General features: G+C 44.6%; 1 protein-coding gene across 8 annotated transcripts in view; it reads left to right on the forward strand.

The window, feature by feature from the left end:
- Nucleotides 1–18,834, forward strand: part of SLC7A1 (solute carrier family 7 member 1) — a 76,451-nt gene that overhangs the window by 11,536 nt on the left and 46,081 nt on the right. For 5 of the 8 annotated variants that reach the window (XR_007772187.1, XR_007772188.1, XR_007772190.1 and 2 more), the window contains exon 1: nucleotides 5,779–5,977. The exons of 2 other annotated variants lie outside the window; for them this stretch is intronic. Coding sequence is in view for 2 of the 6 variants with exons in the window: in XM_050937236.1 (XP_050793193.1) it covers nucleotides 5,878–5,977 (100 nt within the window). In the remaining 4 variants the exon portion in view is untranslated. Of the gene's footprint in view, nucleotides 1–5,777; nucleotides 5,978–18,834 lie in introns of those variants that run through there. One more of the 8 variants, XM_050937239.1, reaches the window with a different exon arrangement.

Here is an 18,834-nt window from a genome sequence, read left to right on the forward strand (position 1 = left end):
GGGAGAAAATTCCTTTCCAACCCCAAATATGGTTATCAGTTAGACAAAGGGTGGCCAACCTGCACCTGAAGGAGCCAGAATTTACCTGTGTACATTGCCAAAGAGCTATAATAATACATCAGCAGCCCCCCATTAGCTCCCTCCCCCGGCTGCCAGCAGCCCTGCTGATCAGCGCCTCCCCTTTCTTTCCCATGCCTCCTGTGGCATGCAGGAGGCTTTGGGGGAAGGGAGGGAGCGAGGGCATGGCAGGCTCAGGGAAGGGGGCAGGAAGGAGTGGGGGCTTCGGTGGAAGGGCTGAAATAGGGACAGGGTCTGTGGCAGAGTCAGGGGTTGAGCAGTGAGCAGACCCCCGCGAGCACATTGGAAAGTTGGTGCCTGTAGCTCCAGCTCCGGAGTTGGTGCCTGTACAAGGAGCTGCATATTAACTTCTGAAGAGCTGCTTGTGGCTCTGGAGCCACAGTTTGGCCATCCCTGAGTTAGACCCTAATCATGTGGGCAAGACCCACAAGCCAGACACCTGAGAAAGAATTCTCTGTAGTAACTCAGAGCCCTCCCCATGCAGTGTTCCATTGCTGGCCATTGGAGATATGTGTTGTTAACAGTTGCAGATGGGCCACATGTCATTGTAGGCAGTCTCCTCATACCATGCCTTCCATTTATCAATCTCAGCCTTGAAGCCAGTTCAGTTTTTTGTCCCCACTGCTCTTCTTGGAAGGCTGTTCCAGATTTTCACTTCTCCGATAGTTAGAAACCTTCATCTAATTTCAAGCCTAAACTTATTGTTGGCTAGTTTATATCCATTCGTTCTTGTGTCCACATTGACGTTTAAATAACTCCTCTCCCTCCCCAGTATTTATCCCTGTGATGTATTTATAGAAAGCAATCATATCTCCCCCTAGTCTTCTTCTGGGGAGAAGCCAAGCTCTTTGAGTGTTCTTTCATAAGGTAAGTTTTCCATTCCTCGATCATCCTAGTAGCCCATTTCTGCACCTGTTCCAGTTTGAATTAATCTTTCTTAAACATGGAAGACCAGAATTGCACACAGTATTCCAGATGAGTTGGAACTGGGATGCCGCTTTTGTTGTGTGCTGTGATGTGGTAGAGATGGTTGGAAAGGCTGTGTGTGCCGTGTACCTGAATCCTGTAGAGCAATTACAAGAAAATGACTGATAAACTACATAGGGGTTAGGTGAACGGAATCCATTCCCAGTCTGTGGCAAGGAATAAGGCTGCCTCACAACCCCTCTGTAGTTGCTATCCCAGTGCATAGGCTTTAACTACCTTGACACGCCTCTTTGGTGGTGATTTGTGGGCCTGGATCTGCATAATTTCAGACACACTAACCACGACCCTGCCTTTTCTTTAATTCCCTTCTATGCTGGTCAGCATGGAGTCCAGCTCCACTTCCATAGGGTGTGCCGGGTCCCGCTGCACTCATTCTTTGCCATCACCTGTTCTTCTGTTGGGTGGAACAGCAGCAGTTCAGCTGCACTGTCCACCGTCCCTGTGTTGCTGGGTGAACTTCACAGCAGCAGAAGGTTCATGTGGTTGAGATGTAGCCATGCAGAATGGACTTTGATCTTGAATGGTCCCTGGCAAGGCCACCCTATTACACCTCGGCATCATGGCAGGAGTTTTCAGGCGACGGGATCTGCAGAATGATGATTGCTTCCTCCATTTATCTAAGGTCACTATGGCTTACCATGTCAGTGGGCCTGAAACGTGTAGTTAGGTGACTAGCTGGGTCGTGGTTTATGTGGGACTTAAATGTCCTTATGAATTTCATTCTGTGTGAAAGTGAATGCAATGTGCACTTATCACAGAAGCAAGCACTTTGTATACAAAAACGTCTCTGAAAAATAAGTCCTGAATAAACTCCTACTGATCTTTATGTAAAACTAAAATAGCACGACAGTCTCTCAACCCACCCTGTAGTGCTCCTCCTTATATACCACATAATAAGTGCATTTTAGAAATAGCTAAGACAACTATTGATCACTCTTCAGGGAGGTTACCCTGTCTGGCCTGCCCCTTAGGATCGCATAACAGGAGTATTTGTATTCTGCCTCCTTTCATGAGGCTTTTATAAGCTCCTTATATAGTATCCTCTGGGGTTTTTTGCCTGCTGGTATTATACCCTCCTTTCCTAGAGACTTATTAGCCAGTCTAAATTCTTCCCACACAAATTTCTTACTGAGGCCTTGGCTACACTGGCGCTTTACAGCGCTGCAACTTTCTCACTCAGGGGTGTGAAAAAAACACACCCCTGAGCCCTGCAAGATACAGCGCTGTAAAGCGCCAGTGTAAAGAGTGCCGCAGCGCTGGGAGCACGGCTCCCAGCGCTGCAAGCTAAACCCCATCAGGATGTGGAGTACGTGCAGCGCTGGGAGAGCTCTCGCACCACACTCGCACTTCAAAGTGCTGCTGCGGCAGCGCTTTGAAGTTTCAAGTGTAGCCATACCCTGAGTTGGAGCACGCACCCTCTCTTCTACAGCTCCAACAAAACTGTCAGGTAAGCTTGTAGTAGCAGATGGCTTTGGAGCTTGCATGCCTGGTTTCCATGACAATACTGCAATAGCAGCTCACACTTCTCCCTCACATTTGGCTAAAATTCCAGGTTTAATCACCATCTCCCAGGAATCTTCTTGTAACAGAGGGTTCTAGTTGTGACCCTATTATTAAAGTTGCCTCTTCCTCTCCATTATAATCACCTGATTTCAACTGATTATCATTTTGCCAAGCTTCAGCCACTGAGGCTGACATTTTCTATGCTTGGTCTCTGCCTTAGGTTGAATTTTTGGGGAGTTTCAGCAGAAAGAGGGTTGGGTTTTTTTGTTTTTTTTTTTTCATGGAGCCGGTTGGTTTAAAATATATGTTGACTAAGTTTGGTGTCCATTTTTTTAAAGAGCTCGTGCACCTCCAGAGGTTGGAGCAAGAACTTGAAATCTGGCAGGGATGCAGCCCTGGGATCAGAGTATTACCTTGTGCTGCCCCTGGGAAAATCTTTCTAGATATGGCCAAGTTATAGACCACAGGAAATCACCATTTTCACATGTGCAGTAGAATATGCTAGAGCAGGCGTAGGCAACCTATGGCATGTGTGCCAAAGGTGCACGCTAGCTGATTTTCTGTGGTACTCACACTGCCCAGGTCCTGGCCACCAGTCCGGGGGGCTCTGCATTTTAATTTAATTTTAAAATAAAGCTTCTTAAACATTTAAAAACCCTTATTTACTTTACATACAACAATAGTTTAGTGATATATTATTGACTTATAGAAAGAGACCTTCTAAAAATGTTAAAATGTATTACCGGCATGTAAAACCTTAAATTAGAGTGAATAAATTAAGACTCGGCACACCACTTCTGAAAGGTTGCCAAGCCCTGTGCTAGAGGCTTGCTTCTAAAATCTCTGAATATGTTTACTAAATGTATTCCCCAGCCCCGCTGAGCCTTCTGAAGCAACCACACAGACTAGAACTTCGGGGTAGGACACAGACAAAACTGATCCTCTTCTTTCTCCTAGACTGTAGCCTCATTTGCTACAAAGTCTGAATTGATTCACTGAGCAGAGGCCATCCTGTGCACTGAATGAAGCAGAGGGTCTTGTGAAAAAATAGGGTGTGCTCATGTAATTAAAGACTGTATCATAATGCATAATACACACATGGGGGCTGAATTAAAGTTGCAATGGGCAATCTTAATTTTGACCTTTTGTAACTTTTGAGCTCCTGACTTTGCAACCTTAATATCATTTTAAAAACTATTTTATTCTGTATGTAATAGCAGATATATTGATCAGAGAAGCCTCAGTCATTCTGATCCAAACTATTCTGTTCCACATCAGGGCGGGGCTTTGAGATGCAGCATACAGAGAGTAAAGTTAAAAACACGCATTTGCTCTTGTTCTGCTTCATGCACAATAAACACAGCACAGAAAGATGAGTAAATGCTACAGCTGTTGCTACAAATAATTCAGTAACTACAAATACAGCATTCATTACATGAGAACTGATTTTACATCCACTGTTCTGTGACTTTTAACTCTATTTTCCTCTCTGTAAAATGGGAAGGATAATGTTACTGATTGGCCAACATTTTCAGTTAAGCTCCTAAATCTATATTTAGGCACCTAAATCTAAGTGGCCTGAGTTCAGGATACTTGAGCAGCTACAAATCACATTGGGATTGAGGGCATTTGAAAAAGCAGGACATTCTTCTATAGGGGCTGAGCTGTGGATTTAGGAGTCTAACTTTAAGTTTGAAAATGGTGGCCCTAATTTTCATGGGGGCTGTGCAGATGAATTTGCTGATGCATATAAAGGGTGCACTTTGAAGAGCTGAAGTGTTACTAAGTGCTAAATTTGACAGTGACAGCTTGCCATGTTGTATATTGTGGTTTTCTTGTGTGTTAGACTATTTTGTATTGACATTTTTTGATCAGCAAACCCTTGACCCTATTTCAGAGGGTCACTTGTTGTATTAGCCAGGACTGACCTCCCACAGAGTGCTGAGCTTTTGCCACTGAAGTGAATGGGAGTAGAAGGAGAAGCGTGCCTCACAGAATCCTGCCCAGAAACAAACAGGAGTGACTTTTGTACAATGTAAAATTTTAACTGCAAGCGGCTCAGTCTGTGGGCGAGGCTGCCATGGCAATGGCTTTTAACATGCCTGGGAACTGCCAAGCTGTTCAGTGTTGATATTACTGATTACTAGGATGCTGTTAAAATGGAAGGTGCTTTTTACTCATGGTAGCTGGGAGCACAGGAGAGGCTGTTGCCTGGTGGGGGAGGAGTGAGGTAGAGGGGATGATGCAATTCAAGTAGTTCATTGCAAGTTTGTCAGTCAGTACCGGGTAGCAGCATTACTGAGAAATGACAGCGAGGGTGGGGGTTTGTGAAGAAAAATATGGTCAGAATGATTGAAACCTGACCTTTTAAATCCCAAATTAGAAATGAATGCTCCATGTCCCTGCCATAGCAAGGTGGAGGTCAAAGGGATAATACTCAGTCAGGAACAAAACAATAGTATCCATTGTCCATTCTCTGTATCTCTTACAAAGTGTTTCAGGAGAGTTGAGAAAAAATGAGGAAAGTCTATAGCTGAGCTGTGCTCAGTTTGTGTGTGGGGTGGGGGTGGCCAGTGCTTAATTTGTAATGAAAGAGGTGCCGGGGCTCCAGCAATTAGGTGCTAGGGCTCAAGCAATTATTTTACTTACATATTTGATGTGGCAAGCCTAGAGGAGCTGGCCTCAGCCCTGGCAAGCCCCAGCAAAAATTAACCACTGGGGGTGCGGTCTTTGCAGCAGGGGAACTTAGGTGCATTTAGTTAGGGTTGTTATGCAAGCAGCTTAATGGAAAAGGCCCCCACTTCCATCCCATCATCTACGCCCTATATACAGCCCCATTCTTTATTTCCTCTTCCCCATGCTTTTTTCCTTCTTTCTCATTTCTTCTTTTCTCCTTTTATTCTGCTGTAGGTCATTAGTTATACCACCTTTGCTAATAGAGTCAGCATCACCGTATTTTCCCCAACTGAAGATCTGGTCTGCTAGGGCCTTCTTTCCATCTATTTCTCCTTGGTTGCTCCTCCCAACACAGTCACACTCCGAATAAAAACTATTAGTATAATCTACTGTCAAGGGAGATATACCATAGTTGTTAATAATAATAATAATCATAATTTAATATTGATCATCAGTAGGATGCTCAGTACATAGTGCCTGCTTCAAGGCACTTCAAGTGTATGGTCACTTCGTTGATCTTGATACTTCTCACTTCCTGCTTGTGGTTTGGGGGGTGCTCCTGCTTCTGCAGCTGCAATGTAGTCTACTCTGGTCAGCTGTCTGCTCCCACCCACTGCCTCATGTGGGAGCTGAATGACGAATGAGGAGGTGAATAATGATCAGCAAGTCAGGTGGCGTTGCAGTTCTTCTCTACAGACCAGGGATCTGCAACCTTTGGCATGCGGCCTGCCAGGTAAGCCCCCTAGTGGGCTGGGCCAGTTTGTTTACCTGCTGCGTCCTCAGGTTTGGCTGATTGTGGCTCCCACTGGCTGCCGTTTGCCGCTCCAGGCCAATGGGGACTGTGGGAAGCGGCGGCCGGTACGTCTCTTAGCCCACGCTGCTTCCTGCAGCCCCCATTGGCCTGGAACGGCGAACCTGGCGGGCCACATGCAAAAAGATTGCCAATCCCTGCTATAGACAATCAGAGGGATTAGGAGAGTCGCTCCAGTCCCACTACGCCCCCTCCACCCCCTAAAGTGATTCAGAACAGAATGAGTGTCACATTATTTGCCTCTGCCTACGTCTCCACTCTCATTTCTTTCTGCTTCTCTAACATTGCCGGTGCTCTACTCTACTTAATGCTCTTTTTGTATCTGCCTCCCACTCCGAGTCTTTGTGTCTTCTTCCATACTGCTTCATACTTGTGCTAGGAACTCCCTCCTGTTCCACGTGTGCCAAATGATCACCATCTCCTCTTTCAAATCCTGCCTTAGAAGACACATCTGTACAGAAGTCTGTTAACAATAAGCCACATATATGTTTAGCCTACAGGCATACTTTAAAAAAGGCACCACCTCTAGATTTTCATGATTATCCAATTTATTAATTATTATTTATGTTCTCCTAGAAGCCATTGTTGTATCTGAACTACATTGTCTCTCGATTTAGGGCCTGATCCTGTGAGATGCTAAACACCCTAAATTCCCTGTGGTGTCAACAGTTAGCCCAGAACTTAGGCCTTTATGCTCTAACGGAGGGACTGTGTTTTCTTCAGTATTTCATACGTTGCTGTGCACAATGGCGGCATTCAATAAAAAACCAACAATTCATTCAATTGATGGCATCTCTTCATTTAGTTATAGCCTGAAGATGTTTGATGCATGCTTATGTATGGTCAAGCAAGCAGAGAAGTGTCTTATTGAATAGTACTTCAGTGGAGATTATTTAGCTACATGGGGTGACTTGTGCAAGAACAACCCCTGCGACTGCACACACACAATGTGAGTGCATATCTATGTGTGTACAAGGGAGAATGAGAGTCCAGATCAGTAACTGTGCACTTAATTACTTGATTTACACATACAAAGCCTCATGTGTGTGTGCAACAATTGCATGTCAAACTTTGGAAGATGCTTTGAAAAAACTAGCACTTTTTTTACTCAAATTATAGGTCACCTGTAGGAATGCTAGGACCAAAGCCAACCTTTTTAGTTAATTTCACTGTAGGTTTCTTTTATATGCTGCATAAATTAAAAGCACAGAAATGCCACCATATTAGATTCATAGTCATGATAATGCCCTTGGAAGTTAGTAATGTAATTTGGAATGCAGCTTAGTTGCTTATAGGAGACATTAACCTCACTCAGTATAGAAAGGTAGCAGTTTAAAAAAAATACTTTCATTGTGTCAAATCATTTGCAAATCTAATGGAACTGAATCCAGGTCTAGGACTCAGCCTGACCTGATTCAGAGCTCCATGCGTGTACGGCTTGGAGGAATGGCCTCAAGATCAGTGGAAACATTCCTGGATTAAGGAAAGCCATTTATAATTAATTGATTTGGAATGCATTGTAATCCCATTTATCCCAATGAATTATTTAGCCCTTCTAGTGTAATTTAGAATCAGAAGATGCAGTTATACTAGGAGGATGGTAAAATCTATCTTGAAAATGTATAGTCATCGTGTTCTGACACTCTGATGGACTCAGCCCCTTGGAGCTGCAGTAATATCTTTTTTCCCTGCCAATTGCATTATTTTTTCACTAAGGTCTAAATCCTCCCCCTGGTGCCAATCCTGAGTAGCTGGCTTAGGGTAAGGCATTTGTGTGAGGCCTGAAGGGGGAGAAATTCCCCCCCCCAAAATGCCACAGAGCATCAATGGAGCCACTGCTACTATCTCTGGTGAGCAATAGTTTTTGGTCAGATTGCACATACTGTATAGCAGAGCACAGAAGGTAATACTGCACATACAGAACATATTTTCAAGGGGCTCGCTTACATTTGCTGTGGATAAAACTTTCCTGCCCTTTTGAAAGTTTAACAACTGAACCCTAACTGTTGTGCTAACATTTATGCCACCCATGTTTTAGCATCTGTGCGCAGCCCTGATGCATGGTATTTGTGTTTTCTCATACCCATAACCACCCCCCACACTACTCATGATCAGGGCTGGCTCCAGGCACCAGCTGAGGAAGTAGGTGCTTGGGGCGGCCAATACCAAGGGTCAGCATGTCCAGGTCTTCGGCGGCAGGTCCCTCAGTCCTTGTCAGAAGGAAGGACCTGCTGCCGAATTGCCGCCGAAGAGTGGAGCGGTGTGATTGCGCTGCCGCGGCTTTTTGTTTGTTTATTTATTTATTTAACCACTTGGGGTGGCAGAAAACCTGAAGCCGGCCCTGCTCACGGTAAACAATTAACCATGAGACCACCCATTACATTGCAGGTATACCCACCAATTTGCAGAGTGTAAGAGTTCCATATGGGTGAATGAACTGAGCTGAGGACAGCTGGCTCCAGACTCTCCGACCCCTAATAGAGATGTGCAGGAGGGAGTTGTGGCCCCATAGAGGAGATCCATATCACCTGTGTACTGCAGAGTGAGCTCCAGGCGGATTCTGAATAATTGTAATTGTGACGGGGTGATGTTTGAGCAGAAGAGTGTATGCTGCTGAGTCCTGGGTTATGTGGATTCACGAATCCTCATGTAAAGAGTGTGGAGGAGCTGCGGATGCTATTCCAGTCTATTGGTATATTGCTCGCACAAATGCTGCACTGTGGCCTTATTGGATGCCCCTGGGACAAAGAGGTGGATTTCATCCAGCAGCACAATTATTTGGAAGTAATTCAGTTATGGGTATTTTCACCCCTGGATTAACATTCCAGGTGCATACAGGTAAACCTGCAAGGTTATGCCTAGTTTTCCCCCCTGCATATAGAGAAAGTAGATTTGGAGAATTCTGAGTTCTTTGCCTTCTGGTATATACATTCCAAAGCAGACTGCAGAGATAACAAATCTTACACTTTCCCCCGATGGGTTGGAAACACCACATGATGCATTTTCTAGGCCTCATCTCTCTAACTCAAGGAAAATTGCTGATGTCCCATGGAGAAAGCATGTCTTCCTCTGCTGGGTGGGGGGAGGAACGGACAGGATCAGAAGAGCTCTGAGGTTTCCCTCTGTCACTGGAGGTAAAAGCGAATTGAAGATGCTTTAACATTAAAAATACCAGCTACAGATGTCCGAAACAATCAGATGCACCATTCCCCTAGGATATGTTTAAATGGCTAATCTTTTTATAAAGTACCCACTAGCCCACGGTGCTTTGGAAGAGGAAGGTAAAATACATTGTCAGAAAATGTAAAGTCATAACTACATTCTGTCTTTTCCTATTCTTATTTGTTCAGTAAAAGGTCTCAAGTCTGTCTGAGAACATTATGTCCCTTGGTCTCACTGCCCCATTCAGTAAACTCTGAATGTGCTGTCTGAAGTACCTTAGAATGCTTTCCTCTGGAACAGAGCTATAATGCCAGCCTGGCTGAGGGGTTTGGCTCTTGAAGGAAAAAAAAAAAACTTGTTGTATTGCAGAACTGCCTTAAATAAAAATATTTACCAATAATCTACAGTATGCTGGAGGGTGCATGTGGATATTCAATGTCTGGATTTAGAAAAGCAAAAAGAGAATCAAAGACATTTACTCTGTACAGATGAGTAAGATGGATGTGAATCTTTAATAAAAAATTCATAAAATATTAGGGTTGGAAGAAACTTCAGGAGGTTATCTAGTCCGATCCCCAGCTCAAAGCAGGACCAACACCTGAGCAAGGCAACCTGAGTGAAGCCTCAGAAAATTTCTGTGAGAAAACTAAAATAATCTACATGGTTAATAATGTAGCAACCTTATAAGTGGAGAGACTACTGATGTTGGACCTATATATGAAAGTGTTTTGTGCCCCTCAGAAAATGTTGGGATTACAAAGTACAAGCACATTTTAAGAATTTAAATCTTACAGAATGTTTTGTATTCTGGTACAGAAAAGGGCAACAAAATTATTAGTCGTATGGAACAGTTTCCGTATGAGGAGAGATTAATAAGATTGGGACTTTTCAGTTTGGAAAAGAGACAATTAAGGGGGGATATGATAGAGGTCTATAAAATGGACTAGATGACCTCCTGAGGTCCCTTCCAACCCTGATATTCTGTGATTCTATGATCATGACTGGTGTGGAGAAAGTAAATTGGGAAGTGTTATTTATTCCTTCTTGTAACGCAAGAACTAGGGGTCACCAAATGAAATTAATAGGCAACAGGTTTAAAACAAATAAGAGGAAGTATTTCTTCACACAATGCACAGTGAACTTGTGGAACTCTTTGCCAGAGGATGTTGTGACGGCCAAGATGCTAACAGGGTTCAAAAAAGAACTAGATAAATTCACGTTTGATAGGTCCATCAATGATTATTAACCAGGATGGGCAGGGATGGTGTCCCTAGTCCCTGCTTGCCAGAAGCTGGGAATGGGCAACAGGGGATGATCACTTGATGATTACCTGTTCTGTTCATTCCCTCTGTTCACATCTGGCATTGGCCACTGTCGAAGACAGGATGCTGGGCTAGATGGATCTTTGGTCTGACCCAGTATGGCTGTTCTTATGTTCTTGTGAGAATGACTCGTTTCTTATTGCACTGAGGGAGAGTGTGTGCCTTTAAACATATTATGTTATTCATGATTAAAGAGATACTGCTGAGCAATAGAAACTGTCAACAATGTTATATTTTTATCACAATTGTTTTTTTAATTGGAGGAGAAATGCATTGCTTGGAAACCAGCACATAGATCTGCCACACGCTTTTGGGAACTATGCAGTTTTCTGTCAGTTATGCTATTCTCCGTTTACCCTACAGCTCAAGAATTGAATGGGGAATTCTTTTAGTTTGGAAAGAAGCCTAGTGCCCTGCCTTTGCTTCCAAATTGCATTTCCATTGCAAGCAGCTGCATAGTGAAAGAGGAAACTTGAATTAGGCAGAACAGATCAAAATGAAGAATTTACTATGGCCAGGCATGCACTAAGAGCACCATGCTGGTATAGCTATACCAATGTACTACACTGGCAAAGCACTCCCTCTGTGGATACAGTTTATAGTGGCACAGCTGCACTTTTGTTGGTATAACTTCATCTACGCTGGATGTTGGCACAGCTTTGTTCGTCAGGGATCATTCCTTTTCGTACCCCTGACTGACAGCTGTGCTGACAGAAGTCTGCAGTGTAGACGTGGCCCAAGACTCTGGTGCTGCTTGCAGAGTCCCAGACAGCTCTATGGGACGATGGACCTCACCTGACTGCTCTTTACTGAATCGCCCCCTCTGCTGCTATTCTGAACATCTTTTAAAATTACTTCTTCCATTTTGACAAAACACACTGCAAGACTATTTCATAGTTTAGCTCGCACAGTCTGTCCTAAAATCTGAGGGGAACTCTGGTAATTATGCTGGACAAATGAGAGCCTGTGACAGATTGCCTGTAATCTGCCCCGAGTGACAGATTACCTTTAGATTTGATATGGAGTAGATTAATTTTATGTTCTGTGAAATGACATTAAGCATGTGTGCTTCTTCTGTAGCTTAAAGCTCAGATAAAAAGCCGCCAAAGATTTACTTAGTTTCAGGTGAGAACCTCCAGTCTTGTAATTAACATACAAAAATCATGGTCATTAGGCTAGAATAAAGAACAGATAGTCTTTAGAGTGAGGGGTGCTTATTAGGGAAATAAGATTTCAAGCTGGGCGGAGGGACAACTATCAGAATTACTTTGTATGTTATTAAAAATTATACCGGGGGGAAAAAATCAGGAGCCTCGGGACATGCATCCAAAGCAATAAATGCCATCTCAAATAGATTGGGCTACATAGAATGGACAGTATTGTAAGGGGCTGCCTTCTGCTCCTTGAAAGGTGGTACAACTGGGTAAATACCTTTGTATGTGAGAACACAGGAAGCAGATGAAAGTAGCTTGAAAGAACTACAGAGAGACAAAGAGGAGGGAAGGATGTCACTGTACCAGACACACATGTGCACTGATCTCTTGCTGAGGTGTCTAATAAGACATTTTAGATTTTTTTTTTCCTCAAATAATATAGTGGTTGTGTGTGTGAACCAGGAGTTAAAGATTTAACAAGCATACTGACACTCTGTCCTCCCTCTAAAGTCAATGGAAAGACTCTCAGTCACTTCAGGGGGAGTTGTGTGAGGCCCTGCGTTGTGACAGCTGCTGCCTCTTTAGGAAATGGTTGTGACTGTATTTTTATCGGGATATAAAACTTTTTCTCCATTGGCATGCGCCTGTGTGCTGCTACCATAATTTTGATTTAGCCAACTCTTAACACTGGGGGGATCACCTACTAAAACTGGATGATTTGCCAATGATGCCTGTCATGTAGGGGAGGTTCCAAGGACACATTGGGGACACAGTGCAAAACTTAAAATCTGTGGGACCTCTTTGTTTGTTGTTCTACTGAAAGATCCAGGGAAATACTTTCAATTGCAGTAGATTGACATGGTAGAAATTCTCTCCCATCATCTCTCTCCACACCTATGTGATTTGTTGCTCTGTGTACTTACTACATTGGTCCCCTTAAGACTTTCAAAAGCTAGAATTCTTCAAGGGAATATTCTTTGAACCAAGCAGACATACTTCACCCAGGACACCTGGGAGGCCAGACTTCTTAAATTCCAAATGTTACTGACCTGTTCCAATGTCAATGACCCCTAGTCACTCTATTTCTGAGTGGTATAGTCCTCTAGGCCTTGTGTGGCTCCAGCTTGTGGTCTTTAGACTTTAAGCTGTCTGAGGCATGTATCCTACTATTTATCTGGCACACCTGTCTTTTGTACAGTGCCTAGTGTACATCTGTGAGGCTAATGGAAATGCTGAGGGCTTGAGTCTGCCACCCATACTCCTTTTGAATAACACCGTTCTTTCTTGTGAATAGGCCCTCAACAGGTGCTACTCAACACAAGTAAAGATGGTAGAATTGGCCTTTTAAGAACAGTTCTGTCAAATAAATACATTATTTTACTCCTGGGTGAATTCTGCACTACTCACATGCATAATTAATAAGCCCTGCAGATTTCTAATTTTTTGCATAGAAAAAAATCTTCTGACAAAATGTTGCTGCAGTTCTCCCTTTTTCCCACCAGAGGATGCTGTGGCGATAGAATAAAGCTGCAGCTCACAGCCAGTTAAGGAAGAGAAAGAGCCTGCAGAGCCTTCTTCACAGCGCCTGTGGCCAGGTCAGGAGACAGATAGTGTGGGGTGCTGCGAGATGTCAGACAGGGGCTATTGAGGGTGGACAGATTGGGGCAGGGGCTGACTGATAGTGGAGGCACAGGGCCACAAAGGGGTGTGAGGTGCAGAGACGTGGGGGCGGGGCAGAGCTACATAGAGACGGGATAGCTGGGTCATAGCACAGAGACACATGGGGATGGGGGTGCAGGGACACAGGAGTGGCTGGGTGAGGGCACAGGGACACATAGTGATGGGGGAGGGGGTGCAGAGCTACATAGGGATGGGAGTGGATGAGTGGGGGCACAGAAACATGAGGATGGGGAAAGGGGTACAGGGAGACTTAGGGACAGGAGAGGCTGGGTGAGGGCACAGAGACATGGGGACAGGGGCAGATGTGCTTGACTGAATGGGAGAGGCTAGGGGTCAGCCAAGGTCTGCATGCAGAATTTTAAAATATTGTGCGCAGAATTTTTAATTTTTTGATGCAGAATTCCACCAGGAGTAATTATTTGTGTGCCACAATAAAATATGCTTCTTTAATGAGTGCTTGTTCAAGAAGCAGGCCTATGTTTAAAAGACTAAGGGCCAAACTTATCCTAGGTGTAGTGCCACTGTTTGTCAAAAACAATTGTTTTGCACAAGTAAAGCTGATTGTTCTACTTGTATATTAGTAGTGAATCCCAGTGATATCTCTTCATGTTCATAGCTATGTTGGAGGAGTCATCTGATGAAGATAAAAGGGCATTGAGGAAGAACTGAAACTGCTCATTGGATTGCAGAGATGAGAGATGGCACTGAGTGCAGATAACTCTCAAACTCTTCTTTTATATAACTTATTATAGTAAAATAAATTCAAGCCTAAAACCTTCTGCTCCTGCTACTCTTCTTCAGCAGAAAATGTAGACTGATCCATGGGATCTTCTGTTGCTAAGGGTACGTCTACACTACAGGATTATTCCGATTTTACATAAACCGGTTTTGTAAAACAGATTGTATAAAGTCGAGTGCACATGGCCACACAAAGCACAATAATTGGGCGGTGTGTTTCCATGTACTGAGGCTAGCGTCGATTTTAGGAGCGTTGCATTGTGGGTAGCTATCCCGTAGCTATCCCATAGTTCCAGCAGTGTCCCCTGCCCATTGGAATTCTGACTTGAGATCCCAATGCATGATGGTGCAAAAACAGTGTCGCAGGTGATTCTGGGTAAATGTCATCACTCATTCCTTCCTCCGTGAAAGCAACAGCAGACAATCATATTGCGCCCTTTTTCCCTGGATTGTCCTGGCAGATGCCATAGCATGGCAACCATGGAGTCCTTTTTGCCTTTTGTCACTGTCACCGTATGTGTACTGGATGCCGCTGACAGAGGCGGTACTGCAGTGCTACACAGCAGCATTCATTTGCCTTTGCAAGGTAGCAGAGACGGTTACCATCCATATTGTACTGTTTGCCATGCCATTGTAAATTGGCGATGAGATGACAGTTATTAATCGTTCTGTACCGTCTGCCATGCCATTGTAAATTGGCGATGAGATGACAGTTATCAGTCGTTCTGTACCGTCTGCTGCTGTCATGGGTGCTCCTGGCTGGCCTTCACTGAGGTCGGCCGGGGGCGCAAAGACAAAAATGGGAATGACTCCCCAGGTCATTCTCTCATTTATGTTTTATCTAAAAATAGAGTCAGTCCTGCCTAGAATATGGGGCAAGTGTACTAAAGAACCAGTGTACCAGAGAGCACAGCCGCTCCATGTCAGATCCCACAGAAATGATGAGCTGCATGCCATTCTAGGGGATGCCCCTGCAACAGCCCCACCCGTTGCTTCCCTCTTCCCCCAACCGTCCTGGGCTACCATTGCAATGTCTCCCCATTTGTGTGATGAAGTAATAAAGAATGCAGGAATAAGAAACACTGACCTTTTAGTGAGATAAAATGAGGGGGAGGCAGCCTCCAGTTGCTATGATAGTCCAGGCAGGACATTAAACGGTGGCGGGGGAGAGGAGCCCAGCCTCCTGCTGCTATGATAGTCCAGGCAGTACAGAATCTTTTCTTTAGACCTGAAGAGCGGGGGCTGATGGAGCTCAGCCCCCAGTTGCTATGATGAAGACGGTTACCAGCCGTTCTGTACCATCTGCTGGGAATGACTGGGAGTCATTCCTATTTTTACCCAGGCGCCCCCGGCCGACCTCCCCAAGGCCAGCCAGGAGCCCTCACAGGCTGATGATTACAATGGCAGATGGTACAATATGACTGCTATCCACCAGGAAGGGGATGCTGGTGTTCAGTGGTGCAGCACCCCGTCTACCAGCAGCATGCAGTAGACATAGGGTGATATTGGAAAAAAAGTGAAAAACATTTTTTTCCCCTTTTCTTTCGGGGGGGGGGAAGGGTATAAATTGACGACATATACCCTGAACCACCTGGGACAATGTTTTTGACCCTTCAGGCATTGGGAGCTCAGCCAAGAATGGAAATGCTTTTCGGAGACTGCGGGGACTGTGGGATAGCTGGAGTCCTCAGTACCCTCTCCCTCCCTCCATGAGCGTCCATTTGATTCTTTGGCTTTCCATTACGCTTGTCACACAGCACTGTGCTGTGGCCTCTGTCTATCATAGCCTGGAGATTTTTTCAAATGCTTTGTCATTTCGTCTTCTGGAACGGAGCTCTGATAGAACAGATTTGTCTCCCTATACAGCGATCAGATCCAGTATCTTCTGTACGGTCCATGCTGGAGCTCTTTTTGGATTTGTGATTGCATCGCCACCCGTGCTGATCAGAGCTCCATGCTGGGTAAACAGGAAATGAAATTCAAAAGTTCGCGGGGCTTTTCCTGGCTACCTGGCCGGTGCATCCGAGTTCAGATTGCTTTCCAGAGCGGTCACTATGGTGCACTGTGGGATACCGCCCGGAGGCCAATACTGTTGATTTGCAGCCACAGTAACCCTAATCCGACATAGCAATACCAATTTCAGTGCTACTCCTCTTGGGGAGGAGTACAGAAACCAGTTTAAAGAGCCCTTTATATCGATATAAATGACCTCGTTGTGTGGACGGGTGCAGGGTTAAATCGGTTTAACGCTGCTAAATTCGGTTTAAACACGTAGTGTAGACCAGGCCTCAGTGTCTCTTTCCTTAAAAGAGGTGCCTGAAGATTTAACTAATGTGTGCTTGGTGACTTTATTATGCATAAATGCAGTTTTTCTCTTTCTCTGTAGATCATTCCACTTTCTCCATAATCCACTTTAATTAGGCTCATACACACATTGAAGTTTACTTCTGAGAGCAAATTCTCAATAACTGTTTCAAGGCTTCGTAGATAAGAAATTGTTCCTAGAAGTGAAACAAAATGTAATTGCTCAGGAAGAGATAGCACTGTTTATGTAAGTTTGTATGTTATCAACTTATTTTACAGGTGGAGTTTTATATTTAACAGGACAGATGCTTGTTACATTTTCCTTTTTCCTATTAATCAAATGTGAATTTGCTCACCTTCTTACTGCATTGTTCTGAAAGAAGTTCCTTTCTTAAATGTCATTAATGGGGAAACCTGATATAGTAGGTACGTTAACCACAATGTAACAGGAGGAAGAATGCAAATACTTTTGTTTTATCATAAATATAATCATGCACTTGATTTTGAACACAAGGAAACAAAGGCAAAATGCATTAAAAAGTTGTTCTCATAATAAAGCAAAGACATAAACCAATAAGAATAGATGGAATTCTGATTCCAGTGAAGTCTGTGAAAGAAGTTGTCAGACTTCTGTACGCCAGAGGCTTAGGGATCAGCCCCTCTTGTAGATCAGGCATTTCAAATGTGGGGGCAGCAGGAGCTGAGGATCTGCACTTTGCAGAAAATAGCTGAGTAACTGGAGTACAAACTAAGGGCCTAAGCTAATATCTCTTGTAAAAATCATGTCTTGGAAGACTGATGGCCGCCTCCATAGGTGTAACACAGCTTTTGGGGGGAGGGAAATGGGGGTGAAGATTGATTTAAATCCCTTTGTGTTCCTTCTGATCCTGGGGCCAGCAGGCTTTAGCCCATCCCCCTGCTGAAATGTAAAGCAGAGTGAAGACTACTCTATACAACATTACACAGGCTGCGTAAGAGGCTCTTCTGGCAGCTGTGTTCCCATGTACATTTGTACTTAAGTACTTTAAATATTCTTTACTGAGCACTTGTATCTACGTACATTTTGTAGGTAGCATGTATAACTTTTTATCTGCAAGTAGTTTTTCAAAATAGTTTTTTTAATCCAACTGTCCTGGGTGCTGACAGGCCCTCAGAACCCACGAGCCTGGCTGGGAAGCTTCTGGCCCTGCCTTCTGACTGCCAGGGCTTTTTTCTGTTGACACTGCTGTTGTACTAGCCAGGGAGGGTGGTGGTCCCACCTCCTTGGCTTCTGATTGGTCGCTGCAACTGGCAGCGAGGAGACTCGCTGCCCAGCCCAATGGAGGCGTGAGTCAGTGGAGAGCCAGAGCAGGCAGACACACTTCAGTTAGACACGTGTGGCTGACCCATGCCAGCTGACTCAGGCTTGCAGGGCTTGGGCTAAGGGTCTGTTTCATTGCAATGTAGACTTCCACATTTGCGCTGGAGCCCAGGTTTTAGGACCGTGCGAGCATCCCAGACCTTGGGCTGCAACCCCATCCCAGAAGTCTACTGCCATGAAACAGCCCCGCAGCCAGAGCCCTAAGAGCCCCAGTCAGCTGGCATGGGCGAGCCACGGGTATTTATTTGCAGTGTACGCATACCTCTCAGTGTCCTACATTAAGGGAACAAGCCCAGTAGCTGCATGCTGTGCAAAGAGGGGTAGGAGACACCTACCAGCTCTGGGCATGCTCCAATGCCGACGCGGCTGTTGGGAAATCGGGGCCTAAATAATTGTTTCGTCTGCTTCTATCTTTTGTTGTTGCTCTTTTTCTTTCTCTTCCACTGGGTGCTTATATTATTTAGGTAGTTGTCCATATATTGACCAACCAATTGCAAGGAACATGGCAGTTGAAAGTACTTCCACTTATACTTGTAGTTGGACTTCTAAATACATAAGCGCTATTTCCACAGCACACCTATGCTGACATGTATAAGTACTCCTGTAATGGTGTACTTGACACTCATGCTTAAGCCTTTTGTATCCATAGTTATGACAACACTGTCCGGCAGCCAGGGATCACTGGGATTTGGGTAGGCCCCAGCCATGCTCCCAGTACTGAGGACCAGGATGAGGCTGGCTTTGGAGCCATTATGGTGGTTCTGTGCCACCCAACAGCCCCTCCCCCATGCATTGGAAATCCCCCAGGAGACAGATGCACTAATTCTGTGGTTACTTTATGCCACTCAAGCCGGACAAAGCCACTGGAGCAGGGGACAGAGACATTTGTGTATGTTTGAGAATAATGCTAATTTGGCCCATTTGGAAAGATGATCTTGATCTGCAGCTATACATAGGAATGCATATTTTAATTATATGCAGGTTCATCCATTCCGGGAGTAATTTTTACACGAACAGAGCCACAGCTACACAACACTACTGACCACAAGGAAAAATGGT

Source organism: Gopherus flavomarginatus, chromosome 1, assembly GCF_025201925.1.
Source record: "Gopherus flavomarginatus isolate rGopFla2 chromosome 1, rGopFla2.mat.asm, whole genome shotgun sequence".
Lineage (NCBI taxonomy): Eukaryota > Metazoa > Chordata > Testudines > Testudinidae > Gopherus > Gopherus flavomarginatus.